At 42.6% G+C, this 23,871-nt stretch overlaps 3 protein-coding genes across 5 annotated transcripts in view; 2 read left to right on the top strand and 1 right to left on the bottom strand.

Moving 5' to 3' along the window:
• Window positions 1–5,375, top strand: part of rab11fip1b (RAB11 family interacting protein 1 (class I) b) — a 28,987-nt gene extending 23,612 nt beyond the window's left edge. For 2 of the 3 annotated variants that reach the window (XM_064942516.1, XM_064942517.1), the window contains one exon: window positions 3,977–4,174. In XM_064942516.1, coding sequence (XP_064798588.1) covers window positions 3,977–4,174 — 198 coding nt within the window. Of the gene's footprint in view, window positions 1–3,976 lie in introns of all 3 variants that reach the window. The other variant, XM_064942518.1, reaches the window with a different exon arrangement.
• A 79-nt stretch (window positions 5,376–5,454) lies between these two features.
• On the top strand, window positions 5,455–8,400 carry brf2 (BRF2 RNA polymerase III transcription initiation factor subunit). Its single transcript, XM_064942519.1, has 4 exons — window positions 5,455–5,912; window positions 6,114–6,173; window positions 6,305–6,626; window positions 6,765–8,400. Exons 1-4 carry the CDS (start codon window positions 5,756–5,758, stop codon window positions 7,636–7,638), a joined length of 1,413 nt encoding a protein of 470 aa, XP_064798591.1. The 5' UTR covers window positions 5,455–5,755; the 3' UTR covers window positions 7,639–8,400.
• Window positions 8,401–21,845: 13,445 nt separating this feature from the next.
• LOC135518621 (prolactin-releasing peptide receptor-like) lies at window positions 21,846–23,143 on the bottom strand. The gene is made up of 2 exons (XM_064943777.1): window positions 22,692–23,143; window positions 21,846–22,482 (listed from the first exon to the last, which is right to left on the bottom strand). Exons 1-2 carry the CDS (start codon window positions 23,141–23,143, stop codon window positions 21,846–21,848), a joined length of 1,089 nt encoding a protein of 362 aa, XP_064799849.1.
• Window positions 23,144–23,871: the final 728 nt, after the last annotated feature.

Raw genomic sequence — 23,871 nt, forward strand, 5'->3', positions numbered from 1 at the left:
ATAACATCATAGATCCACCACCATATATTGCTGTAGGTATGAAGTACTTTTCTGCATACAGTGTATGCTTCGGTCATCTGACCACTAACTTGTGACTCGGTTGTATTTGCAATAATTAAAAAAATTGTGCAAAGGAAATCATAGCTGGTACTATATGAATTATTATATTATTATTATGGAGTTTAACATAAAGCAAAAGGAACAGTATAGCAACAGTATATTATGTCATCAAAGAGCACTTAGCTACGAAGTAATTAATACAGATGTAATTTTTCTCTGCTAGTTGTTTAATTGTGATGTCATTCAGACAATGCCCTCAGCCAGTATGAATCACGTTTACAGAAATGCCCGCTTTTGTAGTTTTCATAGTTTTTTTGCGCCTGGGCTGGAACAATACATTATGGCTTTTCTCTTGCATTTCAAAGATGATGGTCCAAAAACATGCATCTGTGTTATATTCTCCTACATTAATTTCACATTTCCACAAACTTCAAGGTGTTTCCTTTCAAATGGTATCAAGAATATGCATATCCTTACTACAGTTAGATTTGGGTATGTCATTTTAGGTGAAAATTGAAAAAAGAGTCAGATCCTTAAGAGCTTTTAATAGGCTTTTAACAGGCTTTTAGCAAATCCAATGACATGGTGATTTTTATTTTTAATGATTTCATGTCAGTTGACAACTCAGCCAAATGTAAACTAAAAACTAGACGTTGAACTGATTCTCTATGTAGGATATTACATTATGTTAGCCAGTGTAAAGGACGTCACGTCGCTTCCTTAGCAAGTACCACTTTCTCCTGATTCGTCTCACACAGGGGCTCAATCCCAAAACCACGTGACCTCCCTCCTGAAGCGTCTTACCGGTTGACGGCACATGAAAGGGGAGGTGACCGGTTAAAGAAAACTTTTTAAGCCTTGAGACAATTCAGACATGGCATGTGTATGTGTGCCATTCAGAGGGGGAATGGGCAAGACAAAAGATGTACAGTTGAAGTCAGAAGTTTACATACGCCTTAGCCAAATACATTTAAACTCAGTTTTTCCACAATTCCTGGCATTTAATCCTAGTAAAAATTCCCTGTCTTATGTCAGTTAGGATCACCACTTTATTTTAAGAATGTGAAATGTCAGAATAATAGTAGAGTGATTTTATTTCAGCTTTTATTTATTTCATCACATTCCCAGTGGGTCAGAAGTTTACATGCACTCAATTAGTATTTGCTAGCATTGCCTTTACATTGTTTAACTTGGGTCAAACGTGTCAGGTAGCCTTCCACAAGCTTCCCACAATAAGTTGGGTGAATTCTGGCTCCTTCCTCCTGACAGAGCAGGTGTAACTGGGTCAGGTTTGCCGCCAACCTAAATGTATGTAAACTTACGACTTCAACTGTAGATATGTATAGGGGTAAGGTGATTAGGCATCAGGATATATGATAATTGGTTGTACCTCTACTCTATTTATGGTTGTATGTATGTGTATTGAGTCAGTATAAATGTGACTGCATGTTATGTGTGTGTTGGAGTTTCAGTGTGCATAGAGACAACAACAGAAATACAAGGGTCAACTCAGTGTGTGTAGCCACTCTGTTAGCTATTTAGCAGTCTTATGGCTTGGGGATAGAAACTGTTCAGGAGCCTTTTGGTGTCAGACTTGATGCACCGGTACCACTTTCTGTGTGAAAGCAGAGAGAACAGTCTATGGCTTGGGTGGCTGGTATTTCACACCACCTGATATAGAGGTCCTTGATGGCAGGGAGCTTGGCCCCAGTGATGTACTGGGTTGTCGGCACCAACCTCTGAAGCACCATGCGGCCATACCAAGCAATGATGCAGCCAGTTAAATGCCTAGTACAAATAACAAAAATATTTTAAAAAGTCTAGATGCTCTCAATGGTGCAGCTGTAGAACCTTTTGAGGATTTGAGGGCCCATGCCAAACCTTTTCAACCTCCTGAGGGGGAAGAGGCGCTATCACGCCTTCACAACTTTACGCGTGTGAGTGAACTATTTAAGTCCTTAGTGATTTAGACACCGAGGAAATTGGAGCTCCTGGCCCCTCCCCTACAGCCCCGTCGATGTGTATGGGGGTGGCCCGTTTCCTGTAGTCCACGATCAGCTCCTTGGTCTTACTGACGTTGAGGGACAGGCTGTTTTCCCAGCACCACATTGTCATGTCGTCAGCAAACTTGATGATAGTGTTGAAGTCTTGTGGGTCCACGCAGTCATGGGTGAACAGGGAGTACAGGAGAGGACTAAGCACACACCCCTGTGGGGCCCCCGTGTTGAGGGTGAGCGTGGCGGAGGTGATGTTGCCGACCCTCACCAGCTGGGGTTGGCTCGTCAGGATGTCCAGGATCCAGTTGCAGGGGGAGTTGTTCAGTCCCAGGGTCCTAAGCTTGGAGGGAACAATACTGTTGTATGCTGAGGCAATGAACAGCATTCTCACATAACTTTACAACTACTTTGCAAGGTTGGGAAAGGGAAGCTAACATGCTAAGTAGTTGCAAAGTAGCTAAAAAGTAGTTGCAAAGTTACACATTAGCTTAAATGCTAAAGTTGTCCATGATGAGATTCGAACAATATTAGATGTTCGCGTTATACACTCGACCAACCACCTTACTTTCATTTTTGCCTTAAGCAACCTGTCTTATGTAACCGTACCAATTGTAACATATACTAATTTCAGTGTCCCGGATTTACATTTACTATGATACATCTAGTCCGAGACCAGGCTGCTAAGACGTCTGTCCTCAAAACAGTTTATGGACTTGGGCTCATGTATAACGCATTTAATTAACTTGAGTGTAGCCTATGTCTTGCAAGATCACATAGGCCTAATGATTTAATTAGTATTTACATAACAGACCTGAATATAACAGCGTAGTAGTAGGTCTATATTACTGTTACACCAAAAACACCTGTCATTTTTTTACTTTTAGGGTTCTGGCTGAAGTCACTCTTTTTTTTCCCTCATGCGGCCAAAACTCAACTGAGCACGCAACTTGGCAGGATGTATAGCCAGTCTATGCTAGCTGTGCCATTCGAAATCCTGTTTCAAGTCCAGGCTCTGTCAAAGCCGGCTGTGACCGGGAGACCCATGGGGCGGTGTACAATTGGCCCAGCGTTTGTCCGGGTTAAGGGAGGGTATGGCCGGCAGAGATGGTCTTGTCCCATCGCACCGACTCCTGTGGCGGGCTGGGCACGATGCACGCTGACACAGTCACCAGGTGTATGGTGTTTCCCCTGACACATTAGTGCGGCTGGCTTCCGGGTTAAGCGGGCATTTTGTCAAGAAGCAGTGCGGCTTGGCTGGGTTGTTTCGGGACACACGGCTCTTGACCTTCGCTTCTCCCGAGTCTGTATAGGAGTTGCAGCGATGGGACAAGACTGTAACTACCAATTGGGGAGATAAAGGGCAACAACAACAAAAAATTTGAATAATTTGGGACAATATGTGTGGGCATAGGCAGACGTTGCAATTGGAGGATGCGTTATTCTATATTCTAGAGTGCATCCGTTAGTCATTTCTCAATCAAAGTCATAAATTAAATTTAAAAAATGCATTTCTGCACCTAAAGGAAGGGCACTACACCCCTCTGTATGTGTACTGAATAATCAGACCCCATTGTGTGTAAGAAAAAAGGTGCTATCTAGAAACTAAAATGCTTCTTCGGCTGTCCCCATAGGAGAACCCTTTTTGGTTCCTTTGACAGAGTTCTACATCATCAGTTCCTCGGGAGCAGTTGTTGGGGGTTAACTGCCTTCCTCAGGGGTAGAACGGAAGATTTTCCACCTTGCTGGCTTGGGGATTCAAACCAGTGACTTTTGAGTTTCTGGCCCAACGCTCTTAACCACTAGGCTACCTGCCGCCAGATATTATAGATAATTCATGGCATATAGTATCCTTAGAGAAGTCTATGGAAAAATATAAATGGCACTGACTGATTGTACCACCTCAATTCCCTCCCTTCTAGGTCAAAGACACAGGGGTCAAAGGTCCCTACTCCCAGCTGACCCAGGAAGAGCTGATCTCCCTGGTGGTAAAGCAGCAGGCGCAGCTCTCCAAAAGGGACGATAAGATTAAGGAGCTGGAGCAGTACATTGACAACCTGCTGGTGCGCATCATCGAGGAGCAACCCAGTATCCTGATGACCATGAACTCACTCAAATGAGTGTTCCTAATCATTCAGAGCAGGGCTTTACTAAAATGTGTATCTTCCTCAATGCACATGTATTGGACTGGTTGAATATTTCAGTCTGAATTCACCTGACACTCATGTACTGTATACCATACCAAGCACTGGCTTTGTTTCTACTGAACAGGTGCACTTTTCATTACATTTTGATTGTTGACTATTTGATTGCTCATTACATTTTGACTGAAGGATTTCTTAACTTTATGGTGTGTAAAGACAGAACAAAGATAAGAACAACAAAGCACAAGTTTAAATAGGCCTGTGGGAAGTTGCCTTACATTTTTGACAGTTTGATTTTCCTTATTATTAATGTTATGATTTTCTTGCGATGAGTATGATATGAAGGTTAAATACAGCGCAATGACACTGAAGAATGAATTTAATAATAAATAATGAAAGCTCCAACAGAACAGTGGAGTTTGCATATTTGGTAACACTTTATGTAAAGCAGACAGACCGGTATAAGGTGTCATGCTTATGACCAGTATTACAATGAATTATAATCACATAATGAGTAATACCTGTTGGTAAAGTGTTTGTATTACTAGTCTATGAGGTACATATTATTCACTGATACTGTATAACTCGTATAAATGTTGTACATATTGAGATGTCCTTTTGCTATTGTCAACTTCATGTTGAATCACTTTGAGGGGGAAATCATTGATAAGTTGCTAGTCTTAAGAGATAAGCATGGATTGATAATTATTACAATTTAGTCTACAGATAAGCAAGGTTTACTGGGAAGTGTGGACTATGCAATGAATGAGAGTGCATTCATCAAAAGGCAATCTCACTGACAGGTGCACCTCTGGAAACAAATTGCATGGGTGTAACCTATAGACACCGTTCAAAGTGGCATTTTCTTGTGAAGAAAGCTATTGAAATTCAGAGACTTTTCTTAAACCAGCTACCACTGGCCATAGGTAGATACAGTAGCAAGATGTGTCAGAGTATGTTGGTCTGCCTTTGGTCATACAAATTATTACCGTATAGTTGGGTGAAAGTTAATCTCGGGACACCCAGAACTAAAATCTCATGTATCTCAAGTAATTGCGTCAAACGCTCAATTACATCTGTCCACGAGAGATTAGGTGAAAGTCGGAACGTTTATATTTGATCCATGTAAAGCCTATTTTACAATGATAAAATAAAGACTCATTTTCAAAAAATCATGTAATTTATTTAGCCTCCGGTTGACAAACACACACACCACTTTCTCTCTTTGTCTCTCACTCGCACACTTTCTATCGCTCTCTCATCTGTAAAATGTGTATTAATATCTTGTGATAAACCTTTAAATAAAGCTTGACGCATCGATTACACGCGATGTACGTAACGTATGGATAAAATGCGCTGTTCCAATAGAAGTCGAACGTTGCAGTAGTTTTCAATAGCGGAACGAAAGTACGGGTGCCTTGTTCCTACACGGATTATAAAGGCTGAGCTCATATTAAAGAACTCGAAACGTTCATTGGTCGTTCACAGCACATGAATGGTATTGATTCAAGTTTATGATTTGCTCGCTAACTTTAACCAACATACATCAACCGGAAGATGGCTACTGTCGGTCTTAAGTGTCCGGAGTGTGGCTCGCTCGACATAGTGGACGACGAACATTATTCACAGCCACAACTTGTATGTGCAGATTGTGGCGCTGTGGTATCCGAAGGTCTACTCACCACTACCCGAAGTGAAGAGACACAGGGCACAGGTAGCTAACGTTAGTTATCTAACTTACTGGTTTATCTGTCACCATCTTAGCACAAATATTTATGCAGCTAAGAATGTGCTTTCCTACTGAGTGTAGGTCATGCAGTCTTCTGTAAGGCTATTCCACATGCCTGCTGTCTATATTGTGACTAATTTAATTGAACACTTTGTATTTCCTTGTCTGCTTGTTTTGGTCCTGTAGATGTAAGATACAGTAATAGCACAGAAGTGGACAAGAAGCCATGCCGGAATCTAATCAATGGTAGGAACTGCACCGTTTCCCTGTAGAACTACTGACTACCTGTTTCTGACAATGTGAGGGTTGGATATCACAAAATGCTGTGTATTTTAATCATGTTTGGCTGGCAATACTGTATCACTTCCTCCAAACAGGCATACACCGGGTGCGTGCTCTCTGTCGTATTCTCAGACTCACTTTCCTCATGGAGGAGACTGCAGAGACCCATTTTAAGCAGGCCTATGAGCACCCTAACTTCATCAGGGTTAGTCTGCAGAAGAAAGAGGTTCTGGCAGGATGCTGCGTGCTGGCGACCTGCAGGCAGCACAGCTGGCCCATCGCCATGGGAACCATTTGTTGTCTCCTGGAAGCGAACCCCAGGCTGATAGGCGTGGTCTACCAGGAGATGGTGAAGACTCTGAAGATAGAGGCTCCCCCCATCAGTATCATTAACCTACTGGAGACACACTGTCAGGCGTAAGTCAATCACCTCAACTATAAACATTAACCTTGATTGCCTGATGATAAATAAATTGCCTGACATAGCACATGTTGTTATTAGGTAGACATTTGATGCTTATTGAGAAACTGTCTTTTCTCTCCTTTCTCTGTCAGATACAAACTAAGTCCTCAATATGTCCATGAAGAGTTGTCGGAGTCCTCCAAGGATTTGACAAAGCGAGCTGCTGTCCTGTTGGAGCTGGCTGCAGATGCCTGGCTAGTGACTGGCCGCCAGCCCATCCCCATCCTCACGGCCTCCATCTTCCTGGCTTGGCAGTCCCTGAAACCCACACAGACCCGGCTCAAATACACACTGGCCAGGTTTTGCCAGATGGCCAAGGTGACCAAGTCCTCCATAGCTCCGAAGCGGGTGACCGAGCTGAAGGAGGTGCTGTGTAAGCTGGGCCAGGAGCTGCCCTGGCTGAGGGGGGATGAGGTGACACCCCAGACTGTGATACAGATGGTGGATGACATCCTGAACCATAGACTCACCCTACTGAGGAGGGCCCTGAGCAGTCACGAGGAAGCCCTGGCCTCTGAATCAGTAGTCCCACCAAGTTTAGAGGACTCCCTACCTGGATCCCACACCAACACGTCCTGCCTGGAGGGTGCAGTCTCATCCCAGACCCCAGGGCAGACCCCTAAAGAACCCTTTGTGGGGGAGCCAGACACCGGGAGCGTCCAGCAACAAGGAGATGTTGACCTGACATACACTGTTGTAATGGAGGGGTTGCCACATACGGGGCCTGGCACAGACTCTCAGCACAGCCAGCCCTCAGTACCAAACTCTGGTAAGAGGAGTTTGTTTGAACCCCCTTCTGTGAGGTACGCTAAGATAAGGAGGGTGCAGGTCCCGGTGGTGGAGGTGACTGGTGATGAGGAGATCTCAGACAGTGAGATTGACAGTTACATCCGTACTCCTCAGGAGATCAGAGACTATGTTGAGGCGAAAGAGGCATTAGCTTCCTCCTCTGATGATGAGTTCTGACAGGAAGGGATAACATTGTAACCAGGTGACTTAGCTATACTGCGCTATCTGATCTGTAATGCATTATAATACAACGATTTGGCTATTTATTTTGTATGAATATTGAATAATCTCTTGTACCCTTCAGGTCATAAGGCGACACATTAAATCTACTTATTTCAAAACACTCACCAACAGTGTTTAGGACTATATTCATTTTAATGGTGATTGTATCCTTAATGTGTTCGTTTATTTGAAAGATTCTTCTTTGGCTGATCAATTTTATTGCATTGAAGGTGTGTGTGCATCCAAATATGTTACTAAATGGTCTGTACTTCAAACTGGAAAACAAGCCCATATACAGTACTTGAAGTGGCCCAATAGACTCCTTAGCTTTGGTTCTTTGCAAATTATCTATTTGACTAATTACAGTGGCCTAAACTCAGTTCATCATCTCAGGCTGGCTGTCAGTGATTTTTTAGAGCACATTCGCCATATTAGTGTCAATGTTGTCACAGCACAGCCTGTAGCCTAAAATATTTATTTCAAACAGTCAGCACTGTTGGTTATTAGGTTGTTTACAGCTGTCAGCCTAAAATATTTATATTCATTTTTACATAAGTTAGGCATTAGTCATCTAGATTTTAACTTTCTGAAGCCACGTTCTGTTTTTTTTTTTTTTACTGATGTTGTGGTGAGAGGACTGTTACCATAGCAACCACAGGTGGAATTTGTGGACAGTCACTGTTTACTTGTCACAATAAAGTATACATATTTTTTTTACTTGGATTAGTGCATTCTAGTTATTGTCTACCTGTAGTCTTGCCTCTCCATGTACTCCTCTTGTCAGTCCATTCATATCCCACTGGGCACACACTGGTTAAATCAATGTTGTTTCCACGTAATTTCAATTAAATGGCGTTGAACCAACATAGAATATCGGGGCCCCAAAAGGCTAGGGCCGGTTCTGACGATGTGGGTATGGAGACCCGCTCGCCACTGCAGCCCCTCATGATGAGTTCAGATGTTTTGTTGCCTCCACCCCCATCAAAGTTGCCCATACCTTATCCAAACATTTCATGCGAATGAATTACTTGACGCATGGGAAAAAAGTCACGACCGGGCTGATGGAAACAGGAACTGATCAGTGGTGTAAAGTACTTATAAGTCGAAATACTTTAAAATCAGTACTTAAGTAGTTTTTGGGGGTATCTGTACTTTACTATTTATTTTTTTGACAAATTTTACTTTACTACATTCCTAAAGAAAATAATGTACTTTTTACTTCATTTTCCATGACACCCAAAAGTACTCATAACATTTTGAATGCTTAGCAGGACAGGAAAATGGTCCAATTCACACACATCACAGGGAGGCAAACAAGTCACCTTTTTGGTGAAATGTGTCGTTTTGAGTCCAAAATAGGTGACCTACGTGATTTGTGTAGATTTGACGAGAAAAGTTTGGGAAAGGAGGGGGGTTTGGATCCTTACTGGCTGTGAGCGAGTGATGCGCGTTTGGAGAAATACTGGCTGTATCCAAGGCTCAGCCAATCGTTCACATAACAACAGAATGCAGCACGCGACTGAAGAAAGAAAGGACAACCAACTTACTAGTTACAGCATCAGCGCACTCTGGAAAGACAACTTGTCTGTTTCAGCAGCGCGTCCCCTGAACGATGACGAAGGTGTAACGTTATGTGAGAAGCCTGACCACGTAGACGACCGAGGTAAAGTTGGTTTTATATTCACACATTTGGACGTTCGACATTCAAAAGACATTCGCTAAAAGCCATTTAAAAATGTAAAAATGTCTGTTTGAATCATAAAACTAGATATGATTTATTCTATACATGTCTAGCATGCTATTACAACCTTTGTTTTGAGGAAAGATTTGAGTTTTAATTTATAGAACTACATAACATCTATAAGAAGCCATTTAAAGTGGGATAAATCAATAACTAATTCACTGTTTGTCACAGAAACAAATTAGGTATATGATTCATTCTATAGTATACTATAGTCTAGTATACTTTTACAACTTTTGCTTTGAGTAAACATTCCAGTTCTGATTTGATAGAAATACAGTTGAAGTCGGAAGTTTGCATACACCTTAGCCAAATACATTTAAACTCAGTTTTTCACAATTCCTGATTTAATCCAAGTAAAAATTCCCTGTTTTAGGTCAGTTAGGATTACCACTCTATTTTAAGAATGTGAAATGTCAGAAAAATAGAGAGAATGATTTATTTCAGCTTTTATTTCTTTCATCACCTTCCCAGTGGGTCAGAAGTTAACATACACTCAATTAGTATTTGGCAGCGTTGCCTTTAAATTGTTGAACTTGGGTCAAAAGTGCCGGGTAGCCATCCACAAGCTTCCCACAATAAGTTGGGTGAATACTGGCCCATTCCTCCTGACAGAGCTGGTGTAACTGAGTCAGGTTTGTAGGCCTCCTTGCTCGCACACCCTTTTTCAGTTCTGCCCACAAATCTTCTATAGGATTGAGGTCAGGGCTTTGTGATGGTCACTCCAATACCTTGACTTTGTTGTCTTTAAGCCATTTAGCCACAACTTTGGAAGTATGCTTGGGATCATTGTCCATTTGAAGACCCATTTACGACCAAGCTATAAATTCCTGACTGATGTCTTAAGATGTTGCATCAATATATCCACGTAATTGTCCTACCTCATGATGCCATCTATTTTGTGAAGTGCACCAGTCCCTCCTGCAGCAAAGCACCCCCACAACATGATGCCGCCACTCCTGTGCTTCACGGTTGGGATGGTATTCTTCGGCTTGCAAGCCTCCCATTTTTCCCTACAAACATAACGATGGTCATTATGGCCAAACAGTTCTATTTTTGTTTCATCAGACCAGAGGACATTTCTCCAAAAAGTATGATCTTTGTCCCCATGTGCAGTTGCAAACTGTAGTCTGGCTTTTTTATGGTGGTTTTGGAGCAGTGGCTTCTTCCTTGCTGAGCGGCCTTTCAGGTTATGTCGATATAGAACTTGTTTTACTGTGGATATAGATATGGTGTTTATACTTGCGTACTATTGTTTGTACAGATGAACGTGGTACATTCAGGCATTTGGAAATTGCTCCCAAAGATGAATCAGACTTGTGGAGGTCAACAATGTGGAGGTCAACAATTTTTTTGAGTTCTTGACTGATTTCTTTTGATTTTCCCATGATGTCAAGCAGAGGCAGAGATTGAAGGTAGGCCTTGAAATACATCGACAGGCACACCTCCAATTGAGTCAAATGATGTCAATTAGCCTATCAGAAGCTTCTAACGCCATGACATAATTTCCTGGAATTATAAGTGAAATAATCTGTCTGTAAACAATTGTTGGAAAAACTAGTTGTGTCATCCACAAAGTAGATGTCCTAACCTACTTGCCAAAACTATAGTTTGTTAACAAGAAATTTGTGGAGTGGTTGAAAAATAAGTTTTAATGACTCCAACCTAAGTGTATGTAAACTTCTGACTTTTTTAACTTAAAAATTGCACTGTTGGTTACATATATATACAGTTGAAGTCAGAGGTTTACATTCATTCATTTCACTGCAGAATGTTGTGGAAGCCATGCTGGTTAAAAGGCTAGGGGGCCCAATTTTCACGTCCGGATGAAAAGTGTGCCCAATGTAAACTGCCTGCTACTCAGGCCCAGAAGCTAGGATATGCATATAATTTTTGGATAGAAAACACTAAAGTTTCTAAAACTGTTAAAATGATGTCTGTGAGTATAACAGAACTTATTTGGCAGGCGAAACCTCAAGGACAAACCATCCAGAAAAAAAAATGTTTGAGGTCACTCTCTTTTCAATTGCTTTTCTATGGGGAACTAGATTTCTAAGGCACTTGCTTGAAATTCCTATTGCTTCCACTGGATGTCTTTAGAAATTGATTGATGTTGTTCCTTTGAGAAATGAAGAAGTAGGGCAGTTCAGAACGTGGGTCGAGTGAAGTGTACTGTTGTGGTTGGGGCGCGCGACCTGAAAGCTCGCTCCACTTTGTTTTTGTCTGCTATTGAACACAGTTTATTCTGTCTTAAATTTTATAAATGATTTACATTAAAAATACATATATAAAGTTGTATTAGGAAAGTTGTTTGAAATGTTTGGATCAAGATTACAGGTAACTTATTATATATTTTGTATTTATTTTGCATGAGTTGGAACCGGTGTATTATCAGAATCAAACGTGCCAAATAAATGGACATTTTAGGGATATAATGACAAAATTAATCGAACAAAAGGACTATTTGTGATGTTTAATGGACATTTTGGAGTGCCAACAGAAGAAGATCTTCATTTTATTTCTGACTTTTGTGTCGTGCCTGGTGGATTGAATTATGATTTTCATGTGTATGTTTGATGGGGTGCTGTCCTCAGATAATAGCATGGTTTGCTTTAGCCATAAAGCCCTTTTGAAATCTGATACTGTGGCTGGATTAACAAGAAGTTCATCTTTAATCCGATGTATAACACTTGTATGATGTATTAATTATTATTATGAGTATTTCTGTTTTTGAATTTGGCGCACTGCTAATTCACTGGGTGTTGTCAAATCAAGCCCGTTAACGGAATTAGTGCGTGAAGGGATCACTAAGGAGTTAAGTGTGCCTTGAATTCTAAATAAATGACGACAGTGTCACCAGCAAAGCACACCCACACCATCACACCTCCTTGCTTCACCGTGGGAACCACACATGCGGAGATCATCCATTCACCTATTCTGCGTTTCACAAAATACGGTGGTTGGAACCAAAGATCTTACATTTGGACTCATCATCCCAAAGGACAGATTTCCACTGGTCTAATGTCCATTGCTTTTGTTTCTTGGCCCAAGCAAGTCTCTTCTTATTATTGGTGTCCTTTAGTAGTGATTTCTATGCAGCAATTTGATCACAAAGGCCTAATTCACGCGGGTCTCCTGAACAGTTGATGTTGAGATGTGTCTGTTACTTGTACTCTGTGAAGCATTTATTTGAGCTGCAATTTCTGAGGCTGGTAACTCTAATGAACTTATCCTCTGCAGCAGAGGTAACTCTGGGTCTTCCTTTCCTGTGGCGGTCCTCATGAGAGCCAGTTTCATCATAGCACTGCATTGAAGAAACTTTAAAAGTCCTTGAAGTTTTCGGGATTGACTGACCTTCATGTCTTAAAGTAATTATGAACTATCTTTTCTCTTTGCTTATTTGAGCTGTTCTTGCAATAATATGGACTTGGTCTTTTACCAAATAGGGCTATCTTCTGTATAACACCAATACCTTGTCACAAATTCATTAAGGAAAGAAAAGAAAATCCAAAATTGTACTTTTAACAAGGCACCTGTTAATTAAATGCATTTCAGGTGACTACCTCATGAAGCTGGTTGAGAGAATGCCAACAGTTTGCAAAGCTGTCATCAAGGCAAAGGCTACTTTGAATAATCTAAAATACGTTTGGATTTGTTTAACACTTTTTTGGTTACTACATGATTCCATATGTGTTATTTCATAGTTTTAATGTCTTCACTATTATTCTACTATGTAGAAAATAGTATAACAAATAAAAACCCTTGAATGAGTAGGTGTGTGCAAACTTTTGACAAGTACTGTATATAATACCTTTTTTATAGTTTTTTTTGTGCCTGTTTTGCTTGTCATTTTGGCAATAATACGTGTCACCTATCAGTTTGCAAACATTTAAAAAAGAAAATCATATTAATTGAGTTAATAAAGCTGCATACAAACATGTTCTCTTTTTGTTTTCTTGAGTAAGGCAGCTCCAAAATGCAGGTGTTTCAGCCGAGTTCAGTGCTTTCTGTGGTGGTGGGGCAGCCAGTGGAAAATACAGAGCGCAGTTGTTGGTAATGTTCTCTAGTTGTGTCGTGATTGGCTCAGTGTTTTGTCACTCATGGGGACACTACGTCACTGCAAAATCTACGTAGAGAGCTTGAAAATTCTAGTCCCTTGGGTGCTGCCATAGATTTACATTAGAACTGCCCATCCAAGAAGGCTCGAGGTCGTTGACCACAGATAAAAGGACATCAAATCACGTTATATCTACCGTAGCTTTGTGTTAAGGTTTTCTTCCTCTTCCTCTGAAGAGGGGGTGTAGCAGTGATCGGACCAAAATGCAGCGTGGTTATCTTGATACATCTTTAATGAAGATAATACCGAACAATACAAAACCACTAAACGTAATGTGAAAAAACGAAACAGCCCTATCTGGTACAAACAGAGACAGGAACAATCACCCACGAAACACTCAAAGAATATGGCTGCCAAAATGTGGTTCCCAATCAGAGACAACGATAAACACCTGCCTCTGAGAACCACTCCAGGCAACCATGGACTTTCCTAGACTACTATACTATACCACAATCCCATACCTACAAAAACCCCAAGACAAAACACACCACATAAATAACCCATGTCACACCCTGGCCTGATCAACAAAAAAAAAACAACACAAAATACTAAGACCAGGGCGTGACAGAACCCCCCCCCCACACCCCCAAGGTGCGGACTCCCGGCCACACACCTATACCCATAGGGGAGGGCAGCTCTGGCGGCTCTGGCGGCTCCTTGCAGACTGACAGCTCTGGCAGCGCTGGACAGGCGGGAGACTCTGGCAGCGCTGAACAGGCAGGAGACTCCAGCAGCGCTGAACAGGCGGGAGACTCCGGCAGTGCTGTAGAGGAGGAAGGCTCTGACAGCGCTGGACAGGCGGGAGACTCCGGCAGCACTGGAGAGGAGGAAGGCTCTGGCAGCGCTGGACAGGTGAGGCGCACTGTAGGCCTGATGCGTTGTTCTGGCACTGGTGGTACTGTGCCGAGGACACGCACAGGAAGCCTGGTGCGGGGAGCTGCCACCGGAGGGCTGGTGTGTGGAGGTGGCACTGGATGGACCTGACCGTGAAGGCGTACTGGAGATCTTGAGAGCAGGGCTGGCACCAACCGCCCTGGCTGGATCTTCACCCTAGCCCAGCAGATGTGAGGAGCTGAGATGTAGCGTACCGGGCTAAGCACGCGTACTGGGGACACCGTGCGTTCCACAGCATAACACGGTGCCTGACCAGTACCTCGCCCACCACGGTTAGCACTGTTATGCGCACTGTAGCGCTGAGCTGGCACAGGACGTGCAAGGCTAGGGAGGTGCACAGGAGGCCTGGTGCGTGAGGCTGGCACCGTCTTCACCAGCCGACTAGCACGCACCTCAGGACGAGTATGGAGAGCTGATCCAGGGGTCATCAAATCCCCAACACGCTCCGTCAAGGTGAATTCCGTGCCTCATGCACCAACAACTCCCTCATAACTCTCTCCTCCAATTTCCCCATTAACTCCTTCACAGTCTCTGCTTCGCTCACCTCCAACACCGGCTCTGGTTCTGGTTTCCTCCTTGGCTCCTTACGATAAACAGGGGGAGTTGGCTCAGGTCTGACTCCTGACTCTCCCACACTCTCCCTCAATTGCTCGTTTTGAGTTCAAGTGCGAAAATCTAACGGAGCTAATGGATTTCAAATTGCTGAATGTTAACTTGCTGAACACTGACAGATGTAGCCTACTAATTACCCCACAATACTTAACCATTCATATACTGTAACTTACGACACTGGACTGTATATGCGTGTATTACTAGCACAGATGTAAACATAATGTTAGGCTCTCTCTTCTCTGATTAACTGTCTGTTTTAATGGAGCCAAAGGTCTAACGTTAACTTACACAGTGACTCAACTTTCATAAAAGTTGTTCAGGAAACCTAAACCCGATGCTAAACCTTAAAACTTACTTCAAATATGATGCTTTCGCCAATCGCGAAAAGAGCTTGTGGAGCTGTGGAAATATTCTCTCTTCTTCTTCTGTATGTTATTCTTCTTCTTATTCTTCTGTATCTCGCAACCAACATTAATATTCTCTCTTCCTCGTCCTCGATTTGAAAAATGTGCCACCTAATGTCAAAATATATGCTTCTTTCAATAACAGGTGAAATGAGATGTCAATCAGCATCAAACTGCCAGTAGGGAATTTAATTTTGAGGTGGCACCCAGGGTGGCCAATCAGATGTCAGGGGTGTCCAGTGCCCACCGGACACCCCTCTGGCTTCGCCCCTGCTTATGCCCCATTCAAAACAACTGGAAACTCGGAACTGGGAAATCTCAGACTTCAGTGAGTTCAAGACAACTGGGAACTCGAACAAAAACTAGCTCTGACTGGGAAAATATGTTTTGAACGGTCATCCAACTCAGAATTCCATGTCGGGAACCTGGGCCTTTTTTTAGAGCGGTAACCTGAAGTTTACTGACGTCATGATTCAATCTTGTTTTTTTCGGAGTTCCCAGTTGTCTTGAAAGCACCACAAATCCAGAGAATGCCAGACTTTGATGAGAAAGTTTGACGATAACATGTGCCCACAAGAACGACTGAGCGCCACATTCCTATTGAAGTGAGTACCAGTTGAGTCCAAGTTGAGTCCAAAAATGTATTGTATGCTGCTGCATAATTGATGTAATATGCCAGGGAGATGTGTATACTGTAGCTAATAAAGTAATACTAAGTGTATGTTGTGTAGTAAGCTATTAGTAGCCCATGTGCCTCACCCTAATCCTTTAGTTCCTTAGCCTACTGTTCTGAATTGGTGGTGCACATGATGCCTGCAGCCTGTTTCAGAGAAATCATTGATGTAATCATCGAATATTGTAAGACCTTTCATTGTCTGCTTACAGTATATGCCCCCTTTATTTATCCTACGGTTCTGACTTGGTGTACAGGGAGAATACTGTAAGAATGGCCCATGTTCTGAATTCTATCGCTGTACATTTCAAAAGTGTTGAACGAATAGTTATATTGACCACATCCATCCTAGCTCGCTCCTCAATGTCTTAATCGAAATTACAGATTGCCTCTTATCCACTCGTCGTTCCCTTATGCCATAGTTTGTACATGTCAATTGTCATTAGAAACCACATTTGTTTAAGAAAGTCAGGCCTATCAGCTATCTTTTTTAAAATGGCAGTAAATGAGGCTGAATGAACTGTTTTGCTGCCAGACAAGGCTCCAATGATAGCCAGGTGTGGTGGTGGTAATGGTTCATTCGGTGAATGGTGCTGAGTTGAAAGCTCTGCTGTTGGGACAGCTTAATGTAGGCTCTAACAGTTTATGGGGATCATTTGTCACCTTTATAGTGCAATTAATGTATTGTTTAGTATTGTGTAGTGGCTATGCTAGTGTGCATCGATTTTTTGTTTTTTGTTTGCCCCACCAAGATTTACATGCTTGTCACGTTGTTCGAAAAATAATGAAAATATAAACTAGATCAAAAACCCCTAGTCACGCCCTGACCTACTCTACCATAGAAAATACAGGTTTTCTATGTTCAGGACGTGACAATGCTAAAACCGCCACTGTGTCTGACCCAATGTAAAAATTCAGACCCTTTGCTATGAGACTCGAAATTGTGCTCAGGTGCATCCTGTTTCCATTGATCATCCTTGAGATGTTTCTACTACTTGTTTGGAGTCCACCTGTGATAAATTCAATTGATTGTACATGATTTGGAAAGGCACACATCTGTCTATATAAGGTCCCACAGCATGTCAGCGCAAAAACCAAGCCATGATGTCAAAGGAATTGCCCGTTGAGCGCCTAGACAGGATTGTCTGGGGAAATATGGAATATTTTTGGATCCACCAAGACTATTCCTTGAGCTGGCCTCACAGCCAAACTGAGCAATCGGGGGAGAAGGGCCTTGGTCAGGTCAGCACCAGAGTTCTTCTGTGGAGATGGGAGAACTTTCCAGAAGGACAACCAACTCTGCAACACTCCACCAATCAGGCCTTTATGGTAGATTGGCCAGACAGAAGCCACTCCTCAGTAAAAGGCACATGACAGCCCGCTTGGAGTTTGACAAAAGACAATTTAAAGACTCAAGATTCTCTGGTCTGATGAAACAAAGATTGAACTCTTTGGCCTGAATGCCAAGCATCACGTCTGGAGGAAACCTGGCTCCATCCTTATGGTGAAGCATGGTGGTGGCAGCATCAAATCAAATGTATTTATATAGCCCTTCTTACATCAGCTGATATCTCAAAGTGCTGTACAGAAACCCAGCCTAAAACCCCAAACAGCAAGCAATGTAGGTGTAGAAGCACGGTGGCTCGGAAAAACTCCCTAGAAAGGCCAAAACCTAGGAAGAAACCTAGAGAGGAACCAGGCTATGAGAGGTGGCCTCTTGACCTCTTTCTCCCCTCTCTCTCCAGAGACTGGTGAGGACCGGCCGCCCAACAACCTACCCACTCGACCCCATTACCTTCTCCCTCCTCCAGACCCCATTCCCTTCTTTCTCCTCCATCTCTGGAGACATTCTCACTTCCCTCATCAACTCATCCCTGGTTGTGTCCCCTCTGACTTGGCAAGAGTTGCTTCCCTTCTCTAGAAACGAACACTCAACCTCTCTGTCAAAAACTACACACCGGCATCCCTTCTTACTTTTCTTTCCAAAACACTTGAGCGTGCTGTGTCTGATCAACTGTTTCGCTATCGCTCTCAGAATGATCTTCTTGACCTTAACCAGTCAGGCTTCAAAACCTGTCACTCAACCAAGACTGCTCTTCTCTGTGTCACGGAGGCTCTCTGCACTGCCAAAGCGGACTCTCTCTCCTCTGTTCTCCTCCTCCTAGATCTATCTGCTGCCTTCGACACCGTGAACGCTCAGATCCTCCTCTCCACCCTCTCAGGGCTGGATGTCTCAGGCTCTGCATACTCTTGGATTGCATCCTACCTACGTGGAGAGAATATGTGTCTGCACCACGTACTCTCACTACTGGCTCGGGTATAGGCCCTCTCCTCTTCTCTCTATACACCAAGTCACTCAGCTAAGTCATATCCTCACATGGTCTCTCCTGTCATTGCAATGCGGATGACACTCAGCTACTTTTCTCCTTCTATCTTTCTGACACACATCTCTGCTTGCCTGGCAGATATCTCAGCTTAGATTGTTGCCTACTACCTCAAACTCAGCAAGCTCAGCCTACCTAGTGTTCTACCTTCCCAGGCTCTCCTATGTCACCCTGCTTCTCCGCACACCTCACTGGCTTCCAGTTGAAGCTCGCATCCACTACAAGACCATGGCACTTACCTACGGAGCAGTAAGAGGATCTGGCCCTCCTTACCTTGCTTCTTCAAAGAGTATCATAAATAAACCCACAGCACCCCCTCCTCACCCCATGCCCTCCCACCCACACAAAAAACATGCCTTTCTTGAACTAACACATGTACTTGACTTTTCCCCCTACTATCCCTGACTTTGTTGATAACTACTTTATTTAGGAAAAATATACTTACTATGACTGAGATATGTGGTTGTCCAACCTAGCTATCTTAAGATGAATGCACTAACTGTAAATTACTCTGGATAAGAGCATCTGCTAAATGACTAAAATGTAAATGTATTTCATGTGATTAGTGATTCATTTACATTTGTACCTCATTTTAAGGTCAACCCTTTTACGTGAATTTAACTCTCGTTTTAATATGGTGAAACTATTCCTTTTAAAAGGATTTTTCAAGGAACATTGAACATCAGATAGTCAAATCATAGTCTAAAAGCAGGTGCTCTTTCTGATAGAATTCTAAAATTAGGTGAAATAAATACATTTCCAAATAAACTATGCAAAAGGCACTCTATTGCTGGAATAGCCTAATTAAGGTGTATATGAATTAGTCCTGTGTAAATATTGTTCTGTGATGTTGGTCTATGTGATTTCAAGTCTATACTAATTAAGACATTTGCCATCTGTAATACATTAAAGCCCCAATGCAGTCTTTTCAATTTTATTTTTTAAATCATCACTAATAATGTCTAATAAATCACTGGGTTTTTATTTCATGAAAATAACTCCAAATATATTTTTTATAAATTATTTCCCTGAGCCTCTGCCATTGAAATGCTCAGTCTGATGGTGTGGGCGTGTTGATACAAATGTAGTCATATTTCCATACACAACCCTGATTGGAGGACAGGATTTCTAGACTAGGGGTCTCCAACCCTGTTCCTGGAGAGCTACTGTCCTGTAGGTTTTTTGCTCCAACCCCAATCTAGTGCACCTGATTCTAATTATTAGCTGGTGGATAATATCCCACCTACCCCTTGGTTCCATCTGCAAATAAAAGATGACTGGTCATTGGTCAGAATAATCTGATCAGATCTTGGTTCAAAATCTCCATCCCACCTGAACAGGCTGAAATTCCAGGCAATTACACAAAAATCACACACTGCCCTTTTAAGCTTATTAGCACTTCAAAAGGGAATTCAAGAAAAAAAATGGCCAATTGTCAGTGTTCGTTTATTGAGAATTTTACACACAATTGCATGCAATCACTTAATAAGGACAGGCATTTTATATAGCATGACACAAACCACACAGAAGGCCATTTATTACAAAGGGATACATAACAACTTCAGCATACCACCATTTTGCTTAGATGTATTGAAAGTGGGTAGTCTTGTGGTTAGTCTAAAAAAACCCATTGAGAATCAACACCTGAGTGAAACTTTCTGGAGTTATGATAATCAGTCAATAATGCAATCACGCAGTGGCAAGCATGACCTTAGCAAATGCCTAACTAACACCTAATTCTGAATGACTGTTTTCAGAGGCGTGGTACATTCCCCACAAACAAAGATACGCAAGAGACTGAGAAGACTGCAATAAAAATGAAGAATTCAACCATAGGGGAAAAAAGCTCACCTACTGTTTTATTAAGCATGTTTATTCACAGGGTGCAGACAGCGAGATCTGTAATCACATCATTCAGCAGTGCTCCTGGGATGTGCAGTCCAACCTGGACTCGGTTAGACGTAACATAGTAAATGTAAATCCAAGTTACTTCAATTAGTATGATATTTGACTTCTGGGTATGGTATGTATTAGTTTGTGGATGTCCATTATCCATTTTGTATGATATATTGAGAATTACAATTCGTATGATGCCTTACGAATTGCATTTGTACAATATGTTAGGAATTGCAATTCGTATAATATGTTATGAATTGCAATTCGTACAATATGTTATGAATTTGCAAAACGTATGATATGTTACAAATTCCAATTTGTTGTAGCTAACATTAGCTAGGTGGCTAACATTTGCTGGGGGTTAGGTGTTAAGGTTAGGGTGAGGGTTAGGAGTTAGGTTAAAGGGTTAAGGTTAGGGTGAGGGTTAGGAGTTAGGTTAAAGGGTTAAGGTTAGGGTTATGATTAGGGGAAGGTAAAATGCTAAGTAGTTACAAAGTAGCTAAATAGTAGTAAGTAGTTGCACAGTTGCTAATTATCTAAAGTTGTCCGTGATAAAATTCGAACACGCAACCTTGGATTGGTAGACGTTCGCTTTAGAACCCATCCACCCCGACCAACCACCCTACTTTCTGTTTGTAACCATACCAAACGTATCATATCATACTAATTTGGATCTTTACAGATTTACATTTACTATGTTACATCTAGTCTATGAGACCAGGCTGACCAGTCTAGGGACCAAACCTGCAGTTGACTATTAACACAACAGACAGAAGCATACTGGACACGGAGTTGAGTTGACATTGTATAGTCTGTCCACTGAGTGCTGCGCTCTAACTTCAGCAGACAGCTGTCCATCTGGATGAATGGAAGATGTCTTCCTGTAGCAACTACTGTGATGATTACTTAACTAATGGTATTATTTACAAAACCTCTTATGAGCATTGACAACATTTTGTGGATTCAGATTTTCCTGTTTGCTACTGTTTTCTCCTAGTGTTAAACATTAATCTCTTGTGGACAGTTTGACGGGAAGTAACATCTCTCTCTCTCTCTCTTCCTCTTTCCCTCTCTCCCTCTTTCTCTCCCTCTCTCCCTTTCTCTCGTCTCTCATCTCTCGTCTCTCGTCTCTTGCACTTTTTGTCTCTTGAATTTCACCTTCTTCTTATTGTTGTTCAATCTGCTCATTTAATGACTATTTCCAGTCAATCACCTAATTTATGTTCAATTGATTTGTTTACCTATGAACAATGAGGAAACCACCTCATATCTCTATAATCAGCTGTAATTCCAAGATTTCCTGTATTGTTCATGATGATCTCTTGTTATGTCTACATTAGGTCACCAACAAACATGAACATTATCAGGAAATTGGACCTACAACATGCTTACACAGGTATCACAGGTCTTGTGTCTCTTCTATCTCCTTGTCCCTGCACAGTCAGAGGACCACACTGGCCATAGCACAGTGGTTGGTGGGGATGCCGATGCGGTGGTGGCAGGTGAACATCTTGCGCAGCTCAGCACGAAAGCGGTCGTGCAGCCAGGCATACAAGAAGGGGTTACAGCAGGAGGAGCTCATGGCACACAGGTGGCACAGCAGCTGAATGAGCAGGAAGTGGCGCTTGTTGATTAGGCGGATATCGATGTCACGCAGCACGTTGAACACATGGATGGGCAGCCAGCACACCCCGAAGGCCGCCACCACTAACGCCACCAGACGGAAGATCTTTCGCTTTCGGGCTCGCTGTGCCTCTGCCTGGTCTCGGGACCGATGTCCCGGCGCCACGCAGTTCCTCAGCTTGAAAGAGATGCAGAGATAGGAGGCGCAGACAGCGGAGAGTGGCAGGACATAGGTAACCAGCAGGGTGCTGTAGGCGTAGGCTAGCCTCTCCTTCTCCTGTCCCAGCCAGAACTCCTCACAGATAGTAAGGCCCTCATCTCTGAACTCCACGTGGTACGTGTGGGCCACGGCCGGAGCCACCAGGCCACAGGACAGCAGCCAGATCCCTGACAGGACGTAAGCACAGGTGGACACAGAGGTACGCTTCTTCAGAGGATGCACAGTGGCGTAGTACCTGGCAGGGAAAATGCACAGCAGTATTCATTTTAATGAATTGGGAGAAAAGAAATCATAGATATAGATCAACAATTACAACGTCATTATTCCAGATGTGGTGTTGAATTTATTTTTATTTTCACAGTTCATGTGTTTCACTTCATTTGAAACTGCCCTTTGAAAACCCATGGGCTTTTCGTTCTCTCGAGTCAAAGTGGGTACACTCACCTGTCTACAGCGATGGCGGTGAGGGTGAAGACAGACACATAGACGGTAACCGGCTGGATCAGGAACACCAGGTAGCACATGAACCTCCCAAACACCCAACCACGAGGGTTGAATGCATAGGCCAGGGTTAAGGGTACACAGGTCACACACATCAGCATGTCTGAGAAGGCCAGGTTCCCTATGAAGAAGTTGGTGACATTGTGCATCTTGCGAGTGCGGCAGATGACGTAGAGCAACAGGTAGTTCCCCAACACACCCACCACCACCACCAGGGAGTAGCAGGGGATGATGAGCAGCTTGAAGCTCTGCAGCAGAGCCACGTCTGCAAACAGGGAGCTGTGGTTGGTCGAGTCATTCTGAACAGCCATCTCAAAGACCGAGTGCCCCTCTGTTGTCTTCTCGCTAACAGAGGGCAGCAGACCTCCAGTCCAGCCACTGCCACTGCCGTCCATACTGTATCTGATTAACCGCACAGCAATAGGGAGCCCTGGGTAGCAGCCTCTTAGCACCTTACCCTGAAAGAGTCAGAGCACAGAGGTTGGCAAAGTTTTAGTGACAAACAATAAGCAAAAATGTATTTTAACTACCGGTATATTCATCATAACTGGAAATGAACGGCATTCAAACGTGAATGATACACAGTAGATCATACATTAATGTACAGTATATATTCATCAACAAAGCCAAACAGACTTTTACTTTTGCTTTTCCATGACTTTTTCCCTTCGATGATTGGTTACGAGTATAATAGTCCCCAGGTCCAGAACAAATTGAAGGAAACGTACAGTACTATACAGAGCCATGAGTGCATGGAACTCCCTTCATCTTATATAGCCCAAGTGAACAGCAAACCTTTGCTTTGTTTGTTTAAAAAAAACAAATAAAGCAACACCTCACAACGTCTCTCCCCATGTGACCTACTTGTTGTGTGTATGTACTAACATGTATGTGTAACTGATAGACGCACACACAAAACTACATGTTCATATTTTAAATGTACTGTATGTAAATTGTAAAGTACTTTTTGTCTTTTTCGTGATGTGTCGAACCCCAGTAAGACTCGCTGTCGCCATTGGCGTCGGCTAATGGGGATCCTAATCAATCAAATAATCCAAAGAAGATCCATGACTATCTACATTACTTTAATCAATCAGAACATGCCTGTAGTGTGGGGCTTGCT

This window comes from Oncorhynchus masou, chromosome 28 (assembly GCF_036934945.1).
Source record: "Oncorhynchus masou masou isolate Uvic2021 chromosome 28, UVic_Omas_1.1, whole genome shotgun sequence".
NCBI classification, from domain to species: domain Eukaryota; kingdom Metazoa; phylum Chordata; class Actinopteri; order Salmoniformes; family Salmonidae; genus Oncorhynchus; species Oncorhynchus masou.